The sequence below is a fragment of the Microtus oregoni genome, unplaced genomic scaffold (genome assembly GCF_018167655.1).
Source record: "Microtus oregoni isolate MIOR12 unplaced genomic scaffold, Mior012 000091F_ref0000469, whole genome shotgun sequence".
Taxonomy (NCBI): Eukaryota; Metazoa; Chordata; class Mammalia; order Rodentia; family Cricetidae; genus Microtus; species Microtus oregoni.
In genome coordinates, this window is record NW_024544600.1 from 3,751,114 (window position 1) to 3,772,784 (window position 21,671).

The window sequence follows — 21,671 nt, forward strand, 5'->3', positions numbered from 1 at the left end:
GCTACCAGCAGAGGTTGCTGTGGTTCTGTGTGGGAACAACCACTCAGGCACGCCCTATCCAGCCTTCCTTTTCTGTCATAATAACTTTCCTTTCTACATAATACTTGAACTTCTTTGAGGGGACCCTTGGGGCTGGTTAAATGACTCAAAGTGTTTGCAGGAGGTTCATGTCCCTCAGAAGTAAAATGCCCTCCCCTTTTCTAGTAAGACAACTTTGTAGAGGTTTAAGGTCCCCATCAAGGAAGGGACATCTATCTGTTCTGTCCCAGAGTTTAGTGTCGCTAGCTAACAAGTAGTTTCTGCCTGCTTTGTGGCATTATTAAGCACTTGTGTGTATGGTTGCATTCTTTATATATTTTTATTTTTGGTTGTGTCTGTAACAGTCCTAGCGGTCCTGGAACTCAAGGACAGGCTGACCTCAAACTCACAGACATCCACCTTCCTCTGCTTGCTGAGTGCTGGGGTTAAAAGTGTGTGCCACCATGCCTGGCTGTATTTTTTTTTTTTAATCTCTTTTTTTGTTTGTTTTTGTTTTTTGAGACAGGGTTTCTCTGTAGCTTTGGAGCCTGTCCTGGAACTAGCTCTTGTAGACCAGGCTGGCCTCGAACTCACAGAGATCCGCCTGCCTCTGCCTCCCAAGTGCTGGGATAAAAGGTGTGTTCCACCACTGCCCAATTTGTCATTTTTAAAGGCAGGTTGTCACTGAGGTTGGCCAGTAACTCACTATGTAATTCACCTGGCATTGAACTAACAATCCTGAGTGTTGAGACTGTGGACATAAGTGACCCTGTCCCACTGTGCATTTATAGGCAAGAAACTCAAGATGAGTAGCTTTAAGGCTACCACAGCTAGTCGGGTTCATTGTACCAGTATGAACAGAAAGCCCAGAACCTCAACCAGTATTTTCTCACTAACTGGATAGATAATAAGGCCTGAGACTCCCAATTCAGATACTGCATTAGGTCCCGGGTAGAGCTAAGAACTTACTTCTGAGCTGGGCAGTAGATCCAGGAACTATTGCTTGTGGCATGATTTTAGTAATGATGTTTTATTAGTTCTTGTGTGTGACACAGGGAAAGGATTATGCATCAAAATTGCCTTTTCAGAACTGTTTAAGGTTACAAGGTAGTTGCATATCATTATCCCAATGCCTTCTCATCTGTTCTACTGATGGAAGGTTAGAGACTATTAGCAGTTGGAGTTTAGGGAAGGAACATTTTGAGCCAAACCTCAGGTCAGAAAATTGGAACAAAATTAACATAAAACATGATCAGAAATTTCCTGTCCAGCCCACGGGGTGGAGTTTTGTCCATTCATAAGTCCTGCCGGAATGTCAGGAGCAGAAAAGAGCTGCTTTTGGAGTGACTGCATCTCAGCATCAACCATGGCTCTCAAGGTGCTGCTGGTGTGTCTGGTGCTCGCTCTCCTTACCGTCTTTGCTCTGACCTATGTCTTGCTGACCAGGCAAGGCAGTTCCAGCCAGTCTCCTCGATGCCCCTCCATTCCTCCCAGAATTCATCCCTGGACACACCATGGCCAGGGTCAGCTCTTTGCAGACCTGAGCCCCGAGGAGCTAACAGCTGTGATGAGCTTTCTGACCAAGCACCTGGGACCAGGGCTGGTGGACGCAGCCCAGGCTCGGCCCTCAGACAACTGTGTCTTCTCGGTGGAGCTGCAGCTGCCTGCCAAGGCTGCAGCCCTGGCCCACCTGGATGGAGGGGGCCCGCCGCCTGCCCGAGAGGCGCTGGCCATCATCTTCTTTGGTGCACAACCCCAGCCCAACGTGACTGAGCTGGTGGTGGGGCCCCTGCCTCACCCATCCTACATGCGAGATGTGACCGTGGAGCGTCATGGTGGGCCTGTGCCCTATTACCGGCGCCCCAAGCTGAGAGTGGAGTTCGTTCAGATTTGGAGGTATTTGAAAGAAGTGGAGCTCCCAAAGGCACCCACCTTTCTGGCTTCTGTCTTGAACTACAATGGCTCTACCTTGGCACCTCTGCATTCCTCTGCTAGCAGCTTCCAATCAGGGGACCGGACTACCTGGATAGCCCTCTACCATAACATCTCAGGCCTTGGAATATTCCTTCACCCTGTGGGGCTGGAGCTACTGCTGGACCACAGAGCCCTGGACCCTGCCCACTGGGTGGTCCGCCAGGTCTTCTACCTTGGGCACTACTATGCAGACTTGGCCCAGTTGGAATGGGAATTTAAGGCTGGCCGCCTAGAAGTGGTTCGGGTTCCTCTGCCCACACCAAATGGGGCTTCCTCCCTGAGGTCTCGAGTTACTCCAGACCCCCCTCTTCCCCCTCTTCAGTTCTCACCCCAGAGTCCCCAGTACAATGTGCAGGGAAACTTAGTGGTGTCCCCCCTCTGGATGTTTACATTTGGTCATGGTGCGTTCACTGGCTTAAGACTTTTTGATGTGCGGTTTAAGGGTGAGCGTGTGGCTTATGAAGTCAGTGTCCAGGAGTGCCTGACTGTTTACGGTGCTGATTCCCCCAAGACAATGATGCTCCGTTACTTGGACAGCAGCTTTGGGCTTGGCCAAAACAGCCGAGCCTTGGTTCGGGGAGTGGACTGCCCTTACCAGGCCACAATGATTGACATCCATGTATTAGTAGGCACAGGGGCAGTCCGGCTGCTCCCAGGGGCTGTGTGTGTATTTGAGGAGGCCCAAGGATTACCCCTTCGAAGGCACCACAACTATATAGGGGGTCATTTCTACGGTGGTTTGGCCAGCTCAGGCCTTGTGGTCAGGTCGGTGTCATCAGTGGGCAACTACGATTACATTTGGGACTTTATACTGTACCCAAATGGGGCGCTCGAAGGGCGTGTCCATGCCACAGGCTATATCAACACAGTCTTCCTGAATGGAGGGGCTGAGAGCCTCCTTTTCGGGAACCGCGTGGGAGAGCGAGTGCTGGGAGCAGTGCACACACACGCTTTCCACTTCAAGCTGGACCTGGACGTGGCAGGTGAGTTCTGGGGCTGAGGCTTGAGCGTTGGGAGTAGCGCATAGGGCTGGAAGCTTCCAGACCGGGCTGCAGTCTGAAAGGTGGTGAGGACCGTCTAACCTCCAGAGGAAGAGGATTGTCTGAGTGCCGCTGTAGTCACACTTGGGCATCTGGTCAAGGATGAAAGGGTTCATCTGCCCAGCTCCCACCTTCTGGTTCCCTCCCCCAGATCTGCAGTTGTGAAACTAACTTAAATGTAATGGCTGCGCCCTGCTGCCTTAACCAGAGGGATTGACCCAGTGAGAACTGGATGGGACTAGAGGCAGCACTTGGCCTCTTGAGCTCAGGGTGGGTGGATGGGACAAGGACCTGAGCAGAGGTAACCAAAAGTCTGGTTGAAGAGTTTGCAGTAGGGCTAGGGATGCTGTGGTCTGTACATGGGGAGGAAAGGTGTCAGGGTTGGGGATAGCTCTGCAGTTAGTGCCACTTAACAGTGTGGGAAGGCCACCCTCTCTTGTCATCACTATTAACAGTCCTCTGTTGTGGCAAGTCTGGGATAGGCTGGCTGCCAGTCTGGCGCTTGCTGCTCCTGGCAGACTCTGTGGAGGAGAGAAACAAACTCATCAAAGCACATGGACCCAGAAAGAAGTCAACTCCACCAAGACCTTCATTTTACACTTGGGGAAACTAAGGAAGGCAGGGGAGATGGAACAGGAAGGAAGTGGCTGCCCAAGTGTAATGTCTGACCAAACATATATCTTGTGAAACATTCTCGAGTGTGAGGCCCTGGCATGTGTACCTTGCACACTATGCTTGCGTTTGTGGTTTTTGGGTGTGAGGAGGTGGTAGGGGGTAAGAGAACCGAGACTAACATGATGGCCATATATTATAATCTGAAATACTTACAATCTGACAATTGGAAAATACTCAACATCTTTGGCTTTTACGGTGTGTATCATGGTCACATTTAAGGGAACCAAATGTCCTGAGCCTCAAGGAAAAAGTGCTGTGCTGGGTGATGCAGGGTTTGGTGCATGCAGTAGGATCGAAGACGCTCCAAAGCTCACTTTCGAAAGACTGGCAGTAGTGTCCCCTTGTGTTAGGAGAGTGGAGTCCTGGAGCTGGGAGGAATCTGCAGGGACTGTGGAAGAGGACTGGCTTTTCCGTGTCACTTCAAGTCTCTTTCATAGTCACAGGAATGTTTCAGTCAGCGTGTGTGTTTTTCCATGTGTTGAGCATAGCCATAAAACAGTATTGTGTTAGCCATTGAGATTCAGAAGGTGAGAGTGAGGAGCAAACTGTTGTAGGGTCTACTGGGTAGGCCCATACCAAGAGAGTCTCCTGTGTTGTGGCTACCCTAAGAGTCTCCAGCCATATGTGACTGCCACGTGGTTTAAGACTGGGTCTCGCTATTTAGTAGACTGGCTTTGGACATACCCCCCTTTTTCCTTCCTTCCTTCCTTCCTTCCTTCCTTCCTTTTCTTTCTCTCCCTTTCAGTTTTGAGACAGGGTCACACTGTGTAACCCTGATTATATTGGAACTCTTTGTAGATCAGTCCAGACTTGACCTGGCAGCCGTCCCCTGCCTCTGCCTTCCAGGTACTGGATTTCGGGTATGTGTCACCCCGCTTAGCGATGCTTAAGCAGCTAGTGTGACTGACGAACTGGACTTTCAGTATATGTAGCCACATGTGACCAACAATTATCCGATTGAAATGGTGGGTTAGCCCTTGCCCAAGCTTATGACTCCGAGCATAGCGTTCTCTGATGCCTGTGGTCAGATAGTAATATAGGCATCAAGAGGAGACCAAGGATTCTGTCTGAGCAACCTCACCCCAGTGTAGAATTCTCCCTTTCCTCATCCTGACAGGCTTGAAAAACTGGGTGGTAGCTGAAGATTCGGTGTTTGAGCCTGTAGCAGCCCCCTGGAGCCCGGAGCATCAGCTACAGCGCCTACAGCTGACCAGGCAGGTCCTGAGCAGGGAGGACCAGGCTGCATTTCCCCTGGGGAGCTCCCTTCCTCGATACCTTTACCTGGCTACCAACCAGACCAATGCCTGGGGCCACCAGCGTGGGTACCGAATCCAGATCCACAGCCCTCGTGGTATCCATGTACCTCTGGAGAGTGGCATTGAAAGGGCTCTTAGCTGGGGAAGGTGAGGAGGGCCCTGGGAATGGGTGTGAGGGAAGGACTTGTCCCCCAGCCGTACCCTGGACCTGCCTTCAGATCCAAGTCGATATGGGATGGGAAATGTCTCAGCATCCGATCCAAGGGACTTGTAGGACTGTAAAGCTCCGATTTTTCCAACATCACCTACGTACAATTCCTGGTCAGATACCAGCTTGTGGTGACCCAGAGGAAGGAGGAGGAGTACCAGAGCAGCAGCATCTATTACCAGAATGACCTGCGGACCCCGACCATGGCCTTTGCTGACTTCATCAACAATGAAACCCTCTTAGGAGAGGTTGGTAGCTTCAGAGGTAGAGGAGAAGGCCTTCACTTTTCCTGGCAACTTGGCTGGCCAGCCTCCACCTAGTGCAGGTCATCCCTACTAGGGGGGCAATTAGTCACCACACTGGGACCCCACCCAGCTCCTTACACAGGTCATGAAGTGTTCTTTGTAGGAATGTGGTTGGCAGAGGCAGAAGCTAGGCTGAGGCTAGAGGCTGGGAAACTGCAGCTGGGAGGACATTCCTTGCCTCCAAAGGCCTCTGCTTTTCCTCCTTGCAGGATCTGGTGGCTTGGGTGACAGCCAGTTTCCTGCACATCCCCCATGCTGAGGACATCCCCAACACAGTGACTGTGGGGAACAGTGTGGGCTTCTTGCTCCAACCCTACAATTTCTTCGATGAGGATCCCTCTATCTTCTCCCCTGGCAACATCTACTTTGAGAGGGACGAGGATGCGGGGCTGTGCAGTGTCAACCCTGTGGCCTGCACCCCACAGCTGGCGGCCTGTGTCCCCAACTTGCCCTCCTTTTCCTATGAAGGCTTATAGGCCTGAGGATGTGGTAAGATCCCAGGGGGCCGGGGAGTGAGCCGCAAGCACCTATATTCTGTCTCCTGTGTTTTTATTACCTGCCCCACCCCCACCCCAGGTCTCTACCCTCTGCTCCTTAGAAAACAGCCTCTGGCCACACTAAATCCCTGGGCCTCCTCTTCTGGGTTGATTCTTGCCTCCTGCCTGATGTGGGAGTGATTTCTTTCTAATCTGTTGCTTTCATTGGTTAATTAATAAAGAAACTGCCTAGGCCCATTTGGTAGGCCAACCCTTAAGTGGATGGAGAAAACAGAACAGAATGCTGGGAGAAAGAAGCTGAGTCAGTGAGTCGCCATGATTCTCCCACTCCAGACAGACGCAGGTTAAGATCTTCCCTGGTAAGACACCTCATGGTGTTACAGGGATATTAGAAATGGGTTAGATTAATATGTAAGAGCTAGCCAATAAGAGGCTGGAACTAATGGGCCAGGCAATGTCTAAAAGAATACAGTTTCCGTGTAATTATTTCGGGTAAAGCTAGCCGGGTGGCAGGACACAGCCTGCCGCTCCTATTACAACAGAGTGACGTTATGCCTTCCTTCACCTGCCTGTGTTTTGTTTTGTTTTGTTGTTGTTTTCTATTTGAGACAGGGTCTTTCTATGTAGCCCCGGCTGTCCTGGAACTTGCCATGTAGACCAGGCTGACTTCAACTTGCAGAGATCTGTCTGCCTCTGCCTCTGGACTGCTGGGATTAAAGACATGCACCACTACTGGCTTCTGCTAGCTGTTTAAATGATAATTTGTTTAAAAGTGTTTTTGAAATACTCAAACAAAATACCACAAATCCTACCGTTTCAAAACTCACTGGGGTTCACGTTACACCAGGCCTTATCTTACACGTGTGTATCTCAAAAGAACGGTTGTGTGTAACTGATAATAAAATGGTTTGCAAAACTTTTACTTGAGTTTACTCTTTGGCTTTTGAAAGCATGTGGAGTTCCCGGGAGAACATTAAGAACTTTAGCCAAGGAAGTTTAGCAACAGAAAGATACACACAGGAAAGGAGGTTAGACCTGGCCAAGGAATGTTGCTTGGGAAAGAGACTGAAGGTGGGGGGTTTCTTTGGCAGATGATCCTTCCCAGTGAAAGCAAAGGAAGCAAGCGTCTGGCCCTCGAAAGGTGGGAGCCGGGGAAGAACTTGTCCTGGGGGGCACAGGGCTATGGGGCAGACCCCGCTCCTTGCTGGTAGTGGGTTCCCATGCACAGACTGGGTTCCTCCCCCTTCTCTCAACCCAAACCCTGACCCAGAGAGCACATTCTAATGGGGAAGCCGGAGGACAAAGCCATGCAAGGTCTGTGAATATCACTGCAGCCAGCTCAGAGCCGCCTCCAACTCTGGCTCCAGCCTCCCTGCTCCCGCCCTCAGCCAAAACATCAGAATGCAAAGAAGCTGCTAGCATCTGGATTCAGCCGAGAGGAGTCCGCGTCTGATGGAAAGCTGTCCATCTGCAAGGAACGATGACCCAGAAGACTACCCTGGTGCTCCTTGCTCTGGCTGTCATCACCATCTTTGCCTTGGTTTGTGTTTTGTTAGCTGGCAGGAGCGGAGACGGGGGTGGACTGAGCCAACCTCCCCAGTGCCCCTCCATTCCTCCTAGTGCCCAGCCGTGGACAAATCCTGGCCAGGGTCAGCTCTTTGCAGACCTGAGTCCCGAGGAGCTAACAGCTGTGATGAGCTTTCTGACCAAGCACCTGGGACCAGGGCTGGTGGACGCAGCCCAGGCTCGTCCCTCAGACAACTGTGTCTTCTCGGTGGAGCTGCAGCTGCCTGCCAAGGCTGCAGCCCTGGCCCACCTGGATGGAGGGCGCCCGCCGCCTGCCCGAGAGGCGCTGGCCATCATCTTTTTTGGTGCACAACCCCAGCCCAACGTGACTGAGCTGGTGGTGGGGCCCCTGCCTCACCCATCCTACATGCGGGATGTGACCGTGGAGCGTCATGGTGGGCCTGTGCCCTATTACCGGCGCCCCAAGCTGAGAGTGGAGCGTGTTCAGATTTGGAGGTATTTGAAAGAAGTGGAGCTCCCAAAGGCACCCACCTTTCTGGCTTCTGTCTTGAACTACCATGGCTCTACCTTGGCACCTCTGCATTCCTCTGCTAGCAGCTTCCAATCAGGGGACCGGACGACCTGGATAGCCCTCTACCATAACATCTCAGGCCTTGGAATATTCCTTCACCCTGTGGGGCTGGAGCTACTGCTGGACCACAGAGCCCTGGACCCTGCCCACTGGGTGGTCCGCCAGGTCTTCTACCTTGGGCACTACTATGCAGACTTGGCCCAGTTGGAATGGGAATTTAAGGCTGGCCGCCTAGAAGTGGTTCGGGTTCCTCTGCCCACACCAAATGGGGCTTCCTCCCTGAGGTCTCGAGTTACTCCAGACCCCCCTCTTCCCCCTCTTCAGTTCTCACCCCAGAGTCCCCAGTACAATGTGCAGGGAAACTTAGTGGTGTCCCCCCTCTGGATGTTTACATTTGGTCATGGTGCGTTCACTGGCTTAAGACTTTTTGATGTGCGGTTTAAGGGTGAGCGTGTGGCTTATGAAGTCAGTGTCCAGGAGTGCCTGACTGTTTACGGTGCTGATTCCCCCAAGACAATGATGCTCCGTTACTTGGACAGCAGCTTTGGGCTTGGCCAAAACAGCCGAGCCTTGGTTCGGGGGGTGGACTGCCCTTACCAGGCCACAATGATTGACATCCATGTATTAGTAGGCACAGGGGCAGTCCGGCTGCTCCCAGGGGCTGTGTGTGTATTTGAGGAGGCCCAAGGATTACCCCTTCGAAGGCACCACAACTATATAGGGGGTCATTTCTACGGTGGTTTGGCCAGCTCAGGCCTTGTGGTCAGGTCGGTGTCATCAGTGGGCAACTACGATTACATTTGGGACTTTATACTGTACCCAAATGGGGCGCTTGAAGGGCGTGTCCATGCCACAGGCTATATCAACACAGTCTTCCTGAATGGAGGGGCTGAGAGCCTCCTTTTCGGGAACCGCGTGGGAGAGCGAGTGCTGGGAGCAGTGCACACACACGCTTTCCACTTCAAGCTGGACCTGGACGTGGCAGGTGAGTTCTGGGGCTGAGGCTTGAGCGTTGGGAGTAGCGCATAGGGCTGGAAGCTTCCAGACCGGGCTGCAGTCTGAAAGGTGGTGAGGACAGTCTAACCTCCAGAGGAAGAGGATTGTCTGAGTGCCGCTGTAGTCACACTTGGGCATCTGGTCAAGGATGAAAGGGTTCATCTGCCCAGCTCCCACCTTCTGGTTCCCTCCCCCAGATCTGCAGTTGTGAAACTAACTTAAATGTAATGGCTGCGCCCTGCTGCCTTAACCAGAGGGATTGACCCAGTGAGAACTGGATGGGACTAGAGGCAGTACTTGGCCCCTTGAGCTCAGGGTGGGTGGATGGGACAAGGACCTGAGCAGAGGTAACCAAAAGTCTGGTTGAAGAGTTTGCAGTAGGGCTAGGGATGCTGTGGTCTGTACATGGGGAGGAAAGGTGTCAGGGTTGGGGATAGCTCTGCAGTTAGTGCCACTTAACAGTGTGGGAAGGCCACCCTCTCTTGTCATCACTATTAACAGTCCTCTGTTGTGGCAAGTCTGGGATAGGCTGGCTGCCAGTCTGGCGCTTGCTGCTCCTGGCAGACTCTGTGGAGGAGAGAAAACAAACTCATCAAAGCACATGGACCCAGAAAGAAGTCAACTCCACCAAGACCTTCATTTTACACTTGGGGAAACTAAGGAAGGCAGGGGAGATGGAACAGGAAGGAAGTGGCTGCCCAAGTGTAATGTCTGACCAAACATATATCTTGTGAAACATTCTCGAGTGTGAGGCCCTGGCATGTGTACCTTGCACACTATGCTTGCGTTTGTGGTTTTTGGGTGTGAGGAGGTGGTAGGGGGTAAGAGAACCGAGACTAACATGATGGCCATATATTATAATCTGAAATACTTACAATCTGACAATTGGAAAATACTCAACATCTTTGGCTTTTACGGTGTGTATCATGGTCACATTTAAGGGAACCAAATGTCCTGAGCCTCAAGGAAAAAGTGCTGTGCTGGGTGATGCAGGGTTTGGTGCATGCAGTAGGATCGAAGACGCTCCAAAGCTCACTTTCGAAAGACTGGCAGTAGTGTCCCCTTGTGTTAGGAGAGTGGAGTCCTGGAGCTGGGAGGAATCTGCAGGGACTGTGGAAGAGGACTGGCTTTTCCGTGTCACTTCAAGTCTCTTTCATAGTCACAGGAATGTTTCAGTCAGCGTGTGTGTTTTTCCATGTGTTGAGCATAGCCATAAAACAGTATTGTGTTAGCCATTGAGATTCAGAAGGTGAGAGTGAGGAGCAAACTGTTGTAGGGTCTACTGGGTAGGCCCATACCAAGAGAGTCTCCTGTGTTGTGGCTACCCTAAGAGTCTCCAGCCATATGTGACTGCCACGTGGTTTAAGACTGGGTCTCGCTATTTAGTAGACTGGCTTTGGACATACCCCCCTTTTTCCTTCCTTCCTTCCTTCCTTCCTTCCTTCCTTCCTTCCTTCCTTTTCTTTCTCTCCCTTTCAGTTTTGAGACAGGGTCACACTGTGTAACCCTGATTATATTGGAACTCTTTGTAGATCAGTCCAGACTTGACCTGGCAGCCGTCCCCTGCCTCTGCCTTCCAGGTACTGGATTTCAGGTATGTGTCACCCCGCTTAGCGATGCTCAAGCAGCTAGTGTGACTGACGAACTGGACTTTCAGTATATGTAGCCACATGTGACCAACAATTATCCGATTGAAATGGTGGGTTAGCCCTTGCCCAAGCTTATGACTCCGAGCATAGCGTTCTCTGATGCCTGTGGTCAGATAGTAATATAGGCATCAAGAGGAGACCAAGGATTCTGTCTGAGCAACCTCACCCCAGTGTAGAATTCTCCCTTTCCTCATCCTGACAGGCTTGAAAAACTGGGTGGTAGCTGAAGATTCGGTGTTTGAGCCTGTAGCAGCCCCCTGGAGCCCGGAGCATCAGCTACAGCGCCTACAGCTGACCAGGCAGGTCCTGAGCAGGGAGGACCAGGCTGCATTTCCCCTGGGGAGCTCCCTTCCTCGATACCTTTACCTGGCTACCAACCAGACCAATGCCTGGGGCCACCAGCGTGGGTACCGAATCCAGATCCACAGCCCTCGTGGTATCCATGTACCTCTGGAGAGTGGCATTGAAAGGGCTCTTAGCTGGGGAAGGTGAGGAGGGCCCTGGGAATGGGTGTGAGGGAAGGACTTGTCCCCCAGCCGTACCCTGGACCTGCCTTCAGATCCAAGTCGATATGGGATGGGAAATGTCTCAGCATCCGATCCAAGGGACTTGTAGGACTGTAAAGCTCCGATTTTTCCAACATCACCTACGTACAATTCCTGGTCAGATACCAGCTTGTGGTGACCCAGAGGAAGGAGGAGGAGTACCAGAGCAGCAGCATCTATTACCAGAATGACCTGCGGACCCCGACCATGGCCTTTGCTGACTTCATCAACAATGAAACCCTCTTAGGAGAGGTTGGTAGCTTCAGAGGTAGAGGAGAAGGCCTTCACTTTTCCTGGCAACTTGGCTGGCCAGCCTCCACCTAGTGCAGGTCATCCCTACTAGGGGGCAATTAGTCACCACACTGGGACCCCACCCAGCTCCTTACACAGGTCATGAAGTGTTCTTTGTAGGAATGTGGTTGGCAGAGGCAGAAGCCAGGCTGAGGCTAGAGGCTGGGAAACTGCAGCTGGGAGGACATTCCTTGCCTCCAAAGGCCTCTGCTTTTCCTCCTTGCAGGATCTGGTGGCTTGGGTGACAGCCAGTTTCCTGCACATCCCCCATGCTGAGGACATCCCCAACACAGTGACTGTGGGGAACAGTGTGGGCTTCTTGCTCCAACCCTACAATTTCTTCGATGAGGATCCCTCTATCTTCTCCCCTGGCAACATCTACTTTGAGAGGGACGAGGATGCGGGGCTGTGCAGTGTCAACCCTGTGGCCTGCACCCCACAGCTGGCGGCCTGTGTCCCCAACTTGCCCTCCTTTTCCTATGAAGGCTTATAGGCCTGAGGATGTGGTAAGATCCCAGGGGGCCGGGGAGTGAGCCGCAAGCACCTATATTCTGTCTCCTGTGTTTTTATTACCTGCCCCACCCCCACCCCAGGTCTCTACCCTCTGCTCCTTAGAAAACAGCCTCTGGCCACACTAAATCCCTGGGCCTCCTCTTCTGGGTTGATTCTTGCCTCCTGCCTGATGTGGGAGTGATTTCTTTCTAATCTGTTGCTTTCATTGGTTAATTAATAAAGAAACTGCCTAGGCCCATTTGGTAGGCCAACCCTTAAGTGGACGGAGAAAACAGAACAGAATGCTGGGAGAAAGAAGCTGAGTCAGTGAGTCGCCATGATTCTCCCACTCCAGACAGACGCAGGTTAAGATCTTCCCTGGTAAGACACCTCATGGTGTTACAGGGATATTAGAAATGGGTTAGATTAATATGTAAGAGCTAGCCAATAAGAGGCTGGAACTAATGGGCCAGGCAATGTCTAAAAGAATACAGTTTCCGTGTAATTATTTCGGGTAAAGCTAGCCGGGTGGCAGGACACAGCCTGCCGCTCCTATTACAACAGAGTGGCGTTATGCCTTCCTTCACCTGCCTGTGTTTTGTTTTGTTGTTGTTTTCTATTTGAGACAGGGTCTTTCTATGTAGCCCCGGCTGTCCTGGAACTTGCCATGTAGACCAGGCTGACTTCAACTTGCAGAGATCTGTCTGCCTCTGCCTCTGGACTGCTGGGATTAAAGACATGCACCACTACTGGCTTCTGCTAGCTGTTTAAATGATAATTTGTTTAAAAATGTTTTTGGAATACTCAAACAAAATACCACAAATCCTACCATTTCAAAACTCACTGGGGTTCACGTTACACCAGGCCTTATCTTACACGTGTGTATCTCAAAAGAACGGTTGTGTGTAACTGATAATAAAATGGTTTGCAAAACTTTTACTTGAGTTTACTCTTTGGCTTTTGAAAGCATGTGGAGTTCCCGGGAGAATATTAAGAACTTTAGCCAAGGAAGTTTAGCAACAGAAAGATACACAGGAAAGGAGGTTAGACCTGGCCAAGGAATGTTGCTTGGGAAAGAGACTGAAGGTGGGGGGTTTCTTTGGCAGATGATCCCTCCCAGTGAAAGCAAAGGAAGCAAGCGTCTGGCCCTCGAAAGGTGGGAGCCGGGGAAGAACTTGTCCTGGGGGGCACAGGGCTATGGGGCAGACCCCGCTCCTTGCTGGTAGTGGGTTCCCATGCACAGACTGGGTTCCTCCCCCTTCTCTCAACCCAAACCCTGACCCAGAGAGCACATTCTAATGGGGAAGCCTGAGGACAAAGCCATGTAAGGTCTGTGAATATCACTGCAGCCAGCTCAGAGCCGCCTCCAACTCTGGCTCCAGCCTCCCTGCTCCCGCCCTCAGCCAAAACATCAGAATGCAAAGAAGCTGCTAGCATCTGGATTCAGCCGAGAGGAGTCCGCGTCTGATGGAAAGCTGTCCATCTGCAAGGAACGATGACCCAGAAGACTACCCTGGTGCTCCTTGCTCTGGCTGTCATCACCATCTTTGCCTTGGTTTGTGTTTTGTTAGCTGGCAGGAGCGGAGACGGGGGTGGACTGAGCCAACCTCCCCAGTGCCCCTCCATTCCTCCTAGTGCCCAGCCGTGGACAAATCCTGGCCAGGGTCAGCTCTTTGCAGACCTGAGTCCCGAGGAGCTAACAGCTGTGATGAGCTTTCTGACCAAGCACCTGGGACCAGGGCTGGTGGACGCAGCCCAGGCTCGTCCCTCAGACAACTGTGTCTTCTCGGTGGAGCTGCAGCTGCCTGCCAAGGCTGCAGCCCTGGCCCACCTGGATGGAGGGGGCCCGCCGCCTGCCCGAGAGGCGCTGGCCATCATCTTCTTTGGTGCACAATCCCAGCCCAACGTGACTGAGCTGGTGGTGGGGCCCCTGCCTCACCCATCCTACATGCGGGATGTGACCGTGGAGCGTCATGGTGGGCCTGTGCCCTATTACCGGCGCCCTGTGCTAGCCAGAGAGTATCAGGATATCGACCAGATGATCTTCCACAGGGAGCTGCCCCAGGTTTCTGGGCTCCTCCATCACTGTTGCTTCTATAAACAAGGGGGCCACAACCTGCTCACGATGACTACAGCCCCCCGTGGTCTGCAATCGGGGGATCGGACCACCTGGTTTGGATTATATTACAACCTCTCAGGGGCTGGGTTTTACCCACACCCTATTGGCTTGGAGCTGCTGGTCGACCATAAGGCCCTGGACCCGGCCCTGTGGAGCATCCAGAAGGTGTTCTTTCAAGGCCGTTACTTTGATACTCTGACTCAACTGGAGGACCGCTTTGAGAATGGCCTGATAAATGTGGTGCTGGTACCAAACAATGGCACAGGTGGGTCCTGGTCCCTAAAATCCTCAGTGCCACCAGGTCCAGCTCCCCCTCTGCAGTTCCATCCCCAGGGACCCCGCTTCAGTGTCCAGGGGACTCGAGTGGCCTCCTCGTTGTGGACTTTCTCTTTTGGCCTTGGAGCTTTCAGTGGCCCGAGGATCTTTGATATCCGCTTTCAAGGGGAGAGGGTGGCCTATGAAATCAGTGTCCAGGAGGCCATAGCCCTGTATGGTGGCAATTCCCCAGCAGCAATGATGACCTGCTATATGGATGGTAATTTTGGCATTGGCAAGTACTCTACCCCACTGACCCGTGGGGTGGACTGTCCTTACTTAGCCACCTATGTAGACTGGCATTTCCTTCTGGAATCTCAGACCCCCAAGACACTACGTGATGCATTTTGTGTGTTTGAACAGAACCAAGGCCTCCCGCTACGACGACACCACTCGGATTTCTATTCCCACTATTTTGGGGGTGTTGTGGAGACAGTGCTTGTGGTCAGATCTGTGGCTACCTTGCTCAATTACGACTATGTATGGGACATGGTCTTCCATCCCAACGGGGCCATAGAAGTCAAATTCCATGCCACGGGTTACATAAGCTCAGCATTCTTCTTCGGTGCTGGTGAAAAGTTCGGGAACCGTGTTGAGGAGCACACACTGGGCACGGTACATACTCACAGTGCTCACTTCAAAGTGGACCTGGATGTGGCAGGTAAGACAGTCTGAGGGACATCAGGGAGGGGGATAAGTGTCGTCCCTGCCTTGGGGTTTATGTAGGTAATTCACAAAAGAAAGATTTGGAGTTTCATGCTTCGTTGTGGGCTAGCTGGGAGAGATGGCAGCCGGATTTTATTCGGATTGTAGCTCCGTAGCTGGGTGCAAAGCTGCCCGTTTCTATATATGTGACCACCTTAGGAAACCTTGGGAAATGGCTAAGCTGAAGGAGAAGGCAGCATCTGGTTTCCCAGAGTCCCTTGAGTGCACATGGGCCTCTGTTCAAGCACGCAGCAGTTTGTTTCCCAGCACAGCTCTGTCCCACGTACGGTGCTGCAGCTCTGGAGTGTTTGGGTCTGCTGAGTCCCTGGGCGTGCAAGCGAGGCTTGGAACAACCGTTGCTCCACATTCCTGTGGGAGATGGACCCTCCTCTTTCCTGATTTTTCAGCTCTTTCTGGGCACCCTTGGCTTCAGTGCAGGGGGATAGTGGGTACTGGGGAGAGGTTCTGGCTCCTGAAGTTTGTGGTCACAGAGACAGCCAAGGCTGTCATGATTTCCTGAAGATCATCTTTCTTTTTTTTTCCTTCCCTACATTGAGTCATCACCTGATTTTTTTTTCTGTTCTCAATATGAAATATTTCAGAACTCTCACTGGGTCACTGTTTCCACTCCTTTTTTGGGGGAAAGGTGGAGTTTGATTCAGTTTCTCCATGTAGCCCTGGTTGTCCTGGAACTCATTCTGTAGACCAGGCTGACCTTGAACTCACAGAGACATGAGTGCACATGAGTGTACATGAGTGAATATGAGTGCACATGAGTGGTACATGAGTGAATATGAGTGAACATGAGTGCACATGAGTGAATATGAGTGCACATGAGTGCACATGAGTGAACATGAGTGAATATGAGTGGTACATGAGTGAATATGAGTGAACATGAGTGCACATGAGTGTACATGAGTGGTACATGAGTGTACATGAGTGAATATGAGTGAATATGAGTGAATATGAGTGCACATGAGTGAATATGAGTGTATATGAGTGCACATGAGTGAACATGAGTGTACATGAGTGCACATGAGTGCACATGAGTGTACATGAGTGCACATGAGTGAATATGAGTGCACATGAGTGTACATGAGTGAATATGAGTGAATATGAGTGCACATGAGTGAATATGAGTGCACATGAGTGAATATGAGTGCACATGAGTGCACATGAGTGAATATGAGTGCACATGAGTGCACATGAGTGCACATGAGTGTACATGAGTGCACATGAGTGAATATGAGTGCACATGAGTGAATATGAGTGTACATGAGTGAACATGAGTGCACATGAGTGTACATGAGTGCACATGAGTGGTACATGAGTGCACATGAGTGCATATGAGTGTACATGAGTGCACATGAGTGAATATGAGTGCACATGAGTGAATATGAGTGTACATGAGTGAACATGAGTGCACATGAGTGTACATGAGTGAACATGAGTGCACATGAGTGGTACATGAGTGAATATGAGTGCACATGAGTGCACATGAGTGTACATGAGTGCACATGAGTGAATATGAGTGCACATGAGTGAATATGAGTGTACATGAGTGAACATGAGTGCACATGAGTGTACATGAGTGAACATGAGTGCACATGAGTGGTACATGAGTGAATATGAGTGTACATGAGTGCACATGAGCGCACATGAGTGGTACATGAGTGCACATGAGTGTACATGAGTGAACATGAGTGCACATGAGTGTACATGAGTGAACATGAGTGCACATGAGTGTACATGAGTGCACATGAGTGAATATGAGTGCACATGAGTGAATATGAGTGTACATGAGTGAACATGAGTGCACATGAGTGTACATGAGTGAACATGAGTGCACATGAGTGGTACATGAGTGAATATGAGTGCACATGAGTGCACATGAGTGCACATGAGTGTACATGAGTGCACATGAGTGAATATGAGTGCACATGAGTGAATGAGTGTACATGAGTGAACATGAGTGCACATGAGTGGTACATGAGTGAACATGAGTGCACACAAGTGGTACATGAGTGCACATGAGTGCACACGAGTGTACATGAGTGTACATGAGTGCACATGAGTGTACATGAGTGCACATGAGTGCACACGAGTGGTACATGAGTGAACACGAGTGCACATGAGTGTACATGAGTGCACATGAGTGGTACATGAGTGCACATGAGTGCACACGAGTGGTACATGAGTGTACATGAGTGGTACATGAGTGCACATGAGTGGTACATGCCACTGGAAACGAAAGATGTTGGATCTCCTTGAAACTGGAGTTCCAGGCACTTGTGAATGGCTCGGCATGGGTGCTGGGAGGCGAACTGCAGTCCGGTGGAAGACCCAGCACTCTTAACCACTGAGCCAAATCTTCAGCACCTGAATATTTAAATTTATGGGTTAATAGTTTTGTCTGAGGATGAGGGAGGTCTTGGGACAGGGAGGGACACTCTGAAGTCAGGTGGATGCCAGAAATGTCCAGAGTGGCCCAATGACTAGTCCTTACACACTTTACACAGGGCTGAAGAACTGGGCCTGGGCAGAGGACATGGCTTTTGTTCCCATGAACGTACCTTGGCGTCCTGAGCACCAGATACAGAGGCTGCAGGTGACTCGGAAGCTGCTGAAGACAGAGGAGGAGGCTGCCTTCCCCATGGGGGGTGTCACCCCTCGCTACCTGTACCTGGCCAGTAACCACAGCAACAAGTGGGGTCATAGGCGAGGCTACCGCATCCAGATCTTCAGCTTTGCCGGGGAACCACTGCCCCAGAAAAGCCCCGTAGAGAAAGCCTTCAGCTGGGGGAGGTGAGTGGCAGGTGATCAGAGATGGTTGGGGAAGTATGCCCTGGGGTGCAGCAGGGGCAGAGGAGGGCTACCTGGAAACAGATCAGACTGTTTCCAACATTGCCTGTCTCTGGGCACAAGGGGTACGGGTAGGGCTGTCATATCCCCTTAAAGGACTCAAGTCAGGGAAGAACTCTTTTCTGTTCAGGGGTGGGGTGGGCTGTTCTGTGCAATGGCAGGGGTATGACATGAACCTCCTCCAGTGTGGTGTCAGGGGTTCTAGAGCCGGGTGTCACTGTGTGAGCATATGTGGAGGTTGGTCAGAGCACAGAGCTTGCCCCCATCAGAAACAGGCATCATGTTGGGCTTAGCAACCATGGAGACCTAACCAGTGCCCTTCTAGGTACCACTTTGCTGTGACCCGAAGGAAGGAGAAAGAGCCTAGTAGCTCTAGCATCTTCAACCAGAATGACCCATGGACCCCCACTGTGGATTTCTCTAACTTCATCAGCAATGAGACCATTGCTGGAGAGGTGAGCTGCCGGTGGGATGAACCGAGATGGGGGTACAAGGATGAGCTTTCCCTTCTCACAGGTGGGTCCCTGGAAACCATCTGAACTCCTCAGAAAAGGAGCTGGTTCTTGCCTTTTGCCCGTCAGTGGATGTGATCATGACATCTAGAACAGCAGTTCTCAGCCTTCTGGATGCTGGGATCCTTTCGTACAGTTCCTCATGTTGGGGTAACCCCCAGCCAGAACATTATTTCATTGCTATTTCATAACTGTAATTTTGCTACTGTTATGAATTGTAATGTGATATGTATTATGCAGAATATCTGAAGTGTGACCCCCCCCCCAAAGAGGTTGTGACCCACAGGTTGAGAACCACTGCTCTAGCAAGGCTCTTCCAGAGCTGAGAAGTCATGTGCAGACAACTGGGTCCTAAAGCCCTCAGAGTCTCAGATTTGTGGACTGAGCCCTTTCCAGGCCTGAGGTTTTTTACAGAGAAAACCACAGACCACAGCTCCCATCCCTGCCTTGAAGGGTGCATTCTACATGTCAACTTGCAACCACTTTTTTTTTTGAAGATTTATTTATTATGTATACAGTGTTCTGCCTGTAGGTTTGCCTGCACAGCAGAAGAGGGCACCAAATCTTATTACAGATAGTTGTGAGCCTCCATGTGGTTGCTGGGAATTGAACTCAGGTCCTCTGGAAGAGCAGCCAGTGCTCTTAACTTCTGAGCCATCTCTCCAGCCCCTGTTCCCACCTTCTAAGGCCTGAATGTCCCTGTTCCACAATTCTCCCCTGAGTTACACTTTGGGGACTCTTAGAGAATTAGGAAAGAAAAGCGGAAGTTGCCTGGAGTGATCACCCTCCGGTGTGAGCAGGCAAAAGACGCTGTGATGGGGGCAGCAGAGATGGAGATGCAGAGCCCCTGTCTCAGGGAGGCAGCCGCGGTTCCCAAAATGGAATGAGCTTTTTACGTTTTGACTCCTGGGACATCTGAAGGAGACACTGTTTAAAGATTCAAGATCTGTGGACTCGTGAACAGACCTCTGTGCAGGGAGGCTGTGTGGACTCGTGAACAGACTGCTGTACAGGGAGGCTGTGTCTAGCCCACCTCCCCATCCTCTTTTCTCTCCCGCAGGACTTGGTGGCCTGGGTGACAGCCGGGTTTTTGCACATCCCACATGCAGAAGACATCCCCAACACGGTGACTGTGGGAAACGGGGTGGGCTTCTACCTCCGACCCTACAACTTCTTTGATGAGGACCCCTCCTTCTACTCGGCTGACTCCATCTATTTTCGGGAGGACCAGGATGTCGGTGCCTGTGAGGTCAACCCCCTGGCTTGCCTGCCGCAAACTGCCACCTGTGCCCCTGACCTCCCTGGCTTCTCCCATGGGGGCTTTACTCACAAATAAGTGTCCCCTGGATGGACAGTCGAGCCAAGGCCCCTGGGTAAGGACTGGGGAGCAACAGCTGGCAGTGCACAGGGCGGTCTGGTTCCCTCTTTTGTCCTCACACCTCTGATAGCCCATCTCTCTTCTGCTGTCTCCTCCTCCCTGCCTGAAGCAACCTGAGCCCATGATGCCTGACACACAGGGACACTGGGCTTTGTTGATCATGGCTCTACTGAGTTCCTGCCATGGGAGAAGAGTGCCCTGGCTAGGAACCTGGGGTGATGGCTATGGGTTGGGTTTTTTATTTTTCCTAAATGTTTCCTTTTTCTTTCCTTCTTTTTGATTTTTATTAAGTTTTATAGTCACTCCGAGGACTCTGCAATGAGGATAATTCTTTAGAGACTGCAGAGTAGGGTCTTCCTGAGTCTGGAGCATCCACAGATGAGCTGAAAGGGACCCCTGTCCACAATCCTCTTCCCCCCAGCCTCCCTCTTCCCTCTCTCTTGCCCACACCTCCTGGAGTCCCTGCTCACTCTTACATTCTAGGATTTCCCACTCAGTCCGAAGGGGATGCCTGTCCTTTGTGTTCACTCAGCCCTCATTTCTCAACTGCACTCCCTTCTCCTGGTCCCGAGTCTGTGAAAGTCTCAAAGATGCAATGGAACAACATCTTATTGAAAAGGACCAGGCTTGCTTGGCTCCTAACACCTATCACATATCAAAAGTAGGCGTTGTCCCTGCTACAGTCTTGCTTTGTGCTCTTTAAGATGGTCGTAGAGACAGCAGGTGGCTTGGAGTTGCTATGATTATGACAAACAGTTATTTTATTCCACGGCTCTGCATGACTATGGTCTCTGTGCCCTGCAATAGCCAGTTTGGGACCAGTGGAGTAGGGACCATGTGAGGACATCAAAGGTGAGAAAGAGAAAATCTTGGGACTTCATGCTCAAAGGAAGGGATGTCCAATTAGAAGCAGACATGCAAATGAGCGTAATAGAGAGGGATATGGCTTCATGGGACCTGCTTCAGGGCTTCCTGTCACTGGCTTCCCTGAGTTCTGGACAGGGGATGGTACAAAGAAACACCAGTGACTGGAAACAAGCCCCCCCATTCCTGAGCAGACTGACCAGGCTAGGCCCCTTGTGACAGTCTTACAGTGCAATCCAACTGAGCTGAAAACTGTTCTGTCATTACTTGTTAGTAGGAAGTAACCTTTACTGGGGAAGGGCATACAGAAATGCTTCTGTTCACTCCCTGCTTGTGTTTTTAGAGCAAGGAGAACGTAGACAGCTGTGATAGTGCCCAGCTGTGATCCCAGAGTCCGTCTGGGGCTTGACTGATCTGCACAGTGAGACTTTATCTCACAAAACCAAGGGCTCGAAATGTGACTCGGGGGTAGAGAACCCAAGGCACAGTTTTACAATAGATAGATGGGTTCTTTTTGTTCATTGTATACAAGGCCTTGGGTTTAATTCTCAGCACCGTTAAAATGAAAGAAAGGCACCGGAGAGACGGCTCAGTGGTTAAGGGTGCTCACACCGCTCTTGCAGGGGACCCACGTTTGGTTCCCAGCACCCACATTAAGTGCTCACAACCACCTGTAACTGCCGGGCAGTGGTGGTGCATGCCTTTAATCTCAGCACTCGGGAGACAGAGGCAGGTGGATCTCTGTGAGTTCGAGACCAGCCTGGTCTACAAGAGCTAGTTCCAGGACAGGCTCCAAAGCCACAGAGAAACCCTGTCTCGAAAAAACAAAACAAAACAAAACAAAAACCCAACCACCTGTAACTCCAGCTCCA

At 51.2% G+C, this 21,671-nt stretch overlaps 3 protein-coding genes across 4 annotated transcripts; all 3 read left to right on the forward strand.

Moving 5' to 3' along the window:
- The first annotated feature begins 1,025 nt into the window (after positions 1-1,025).
- LOC121442506 (retina-specific copper amine oxidase) lies at positions 1,026-6,312 on the forward strand. The gene is made up of 4 exons (XM_041644103.1): positions 1,026-2,975; positions 4,825-5,110; positions 5,290-5,419; positions 5,686-6,312. Exons 1-4 carry the CDS (start codon positions 1,331-1,333, stop codon positions 5,950-5,952), a joined length of 2,328 nt encoding a protein of 775 aa, XP_041500037.1. The 5' UTR covers positions 1,026-1,330; the 3' UTR covers positions 5,953-6,312.
- A 781-nt stretch (positions 6,313-7,093) lies between these two features.
- LOC121442502 (retina-specific copper amine oxidase-like) lies at positions 7,094-12,454 on the forward strand. The gene is made up of 5 exons (XM_041644098.1): positions 7,094-7,114; positions 7,308-9,056; positions 10,919-11,204; positions 11,384-11,513; positions 11,779-12,454. The coding sequence occupies exons 2-5, from the start codon at positions 7,454-7,456 to the stop codon at positions 12,043-12,045; spliced, it is 2,286 nt and encodes a 761-aa protein (XP_041500032.1). The 5' UTR covers positions 7,094-7,114; positions 7,308-7,453; the 3' UTR covers positions 12,046-12,454.
- Positions 12,455-13,179: 725 nt separating this feature from the next.
- Aoc3 (amine oxidase copper containing 3) lies at positions 13,180-21,460 on the forward strand. 2 transcript variants are annotated; one of them, XM_041644059.1, is made up of 5 exons: positions 13,180-13,200; positions 13,394-15,139; positions 17,703-17,988; positions 18,371-18,500; positions 19,618-21,460. In XM_041644059.1, the coding sequence occupies exons 2-5, from the start codon at positions 13,540-13,542 to the stop codon at positions 19,891-19,893; spliced, it is 2,292 nt and encodes a 763-aa protein (XP_041499993.1). In that variant the 5' UTR covers positions 13,180-13,200; positions 13,394-13,539; the 3' UTR covers positions 19,894-21,460. The 2 variants fall into 2 exon arrangements, with proteins under 2 accessions (XP_041499993.1, XP_041499992.1); XM_041644058.1 differs by having other exon boundaries at positions 13,181-15,139.
- The last annotated feature ends 211 nt before the right edge of the window (positions 21,461-21,671 follow it).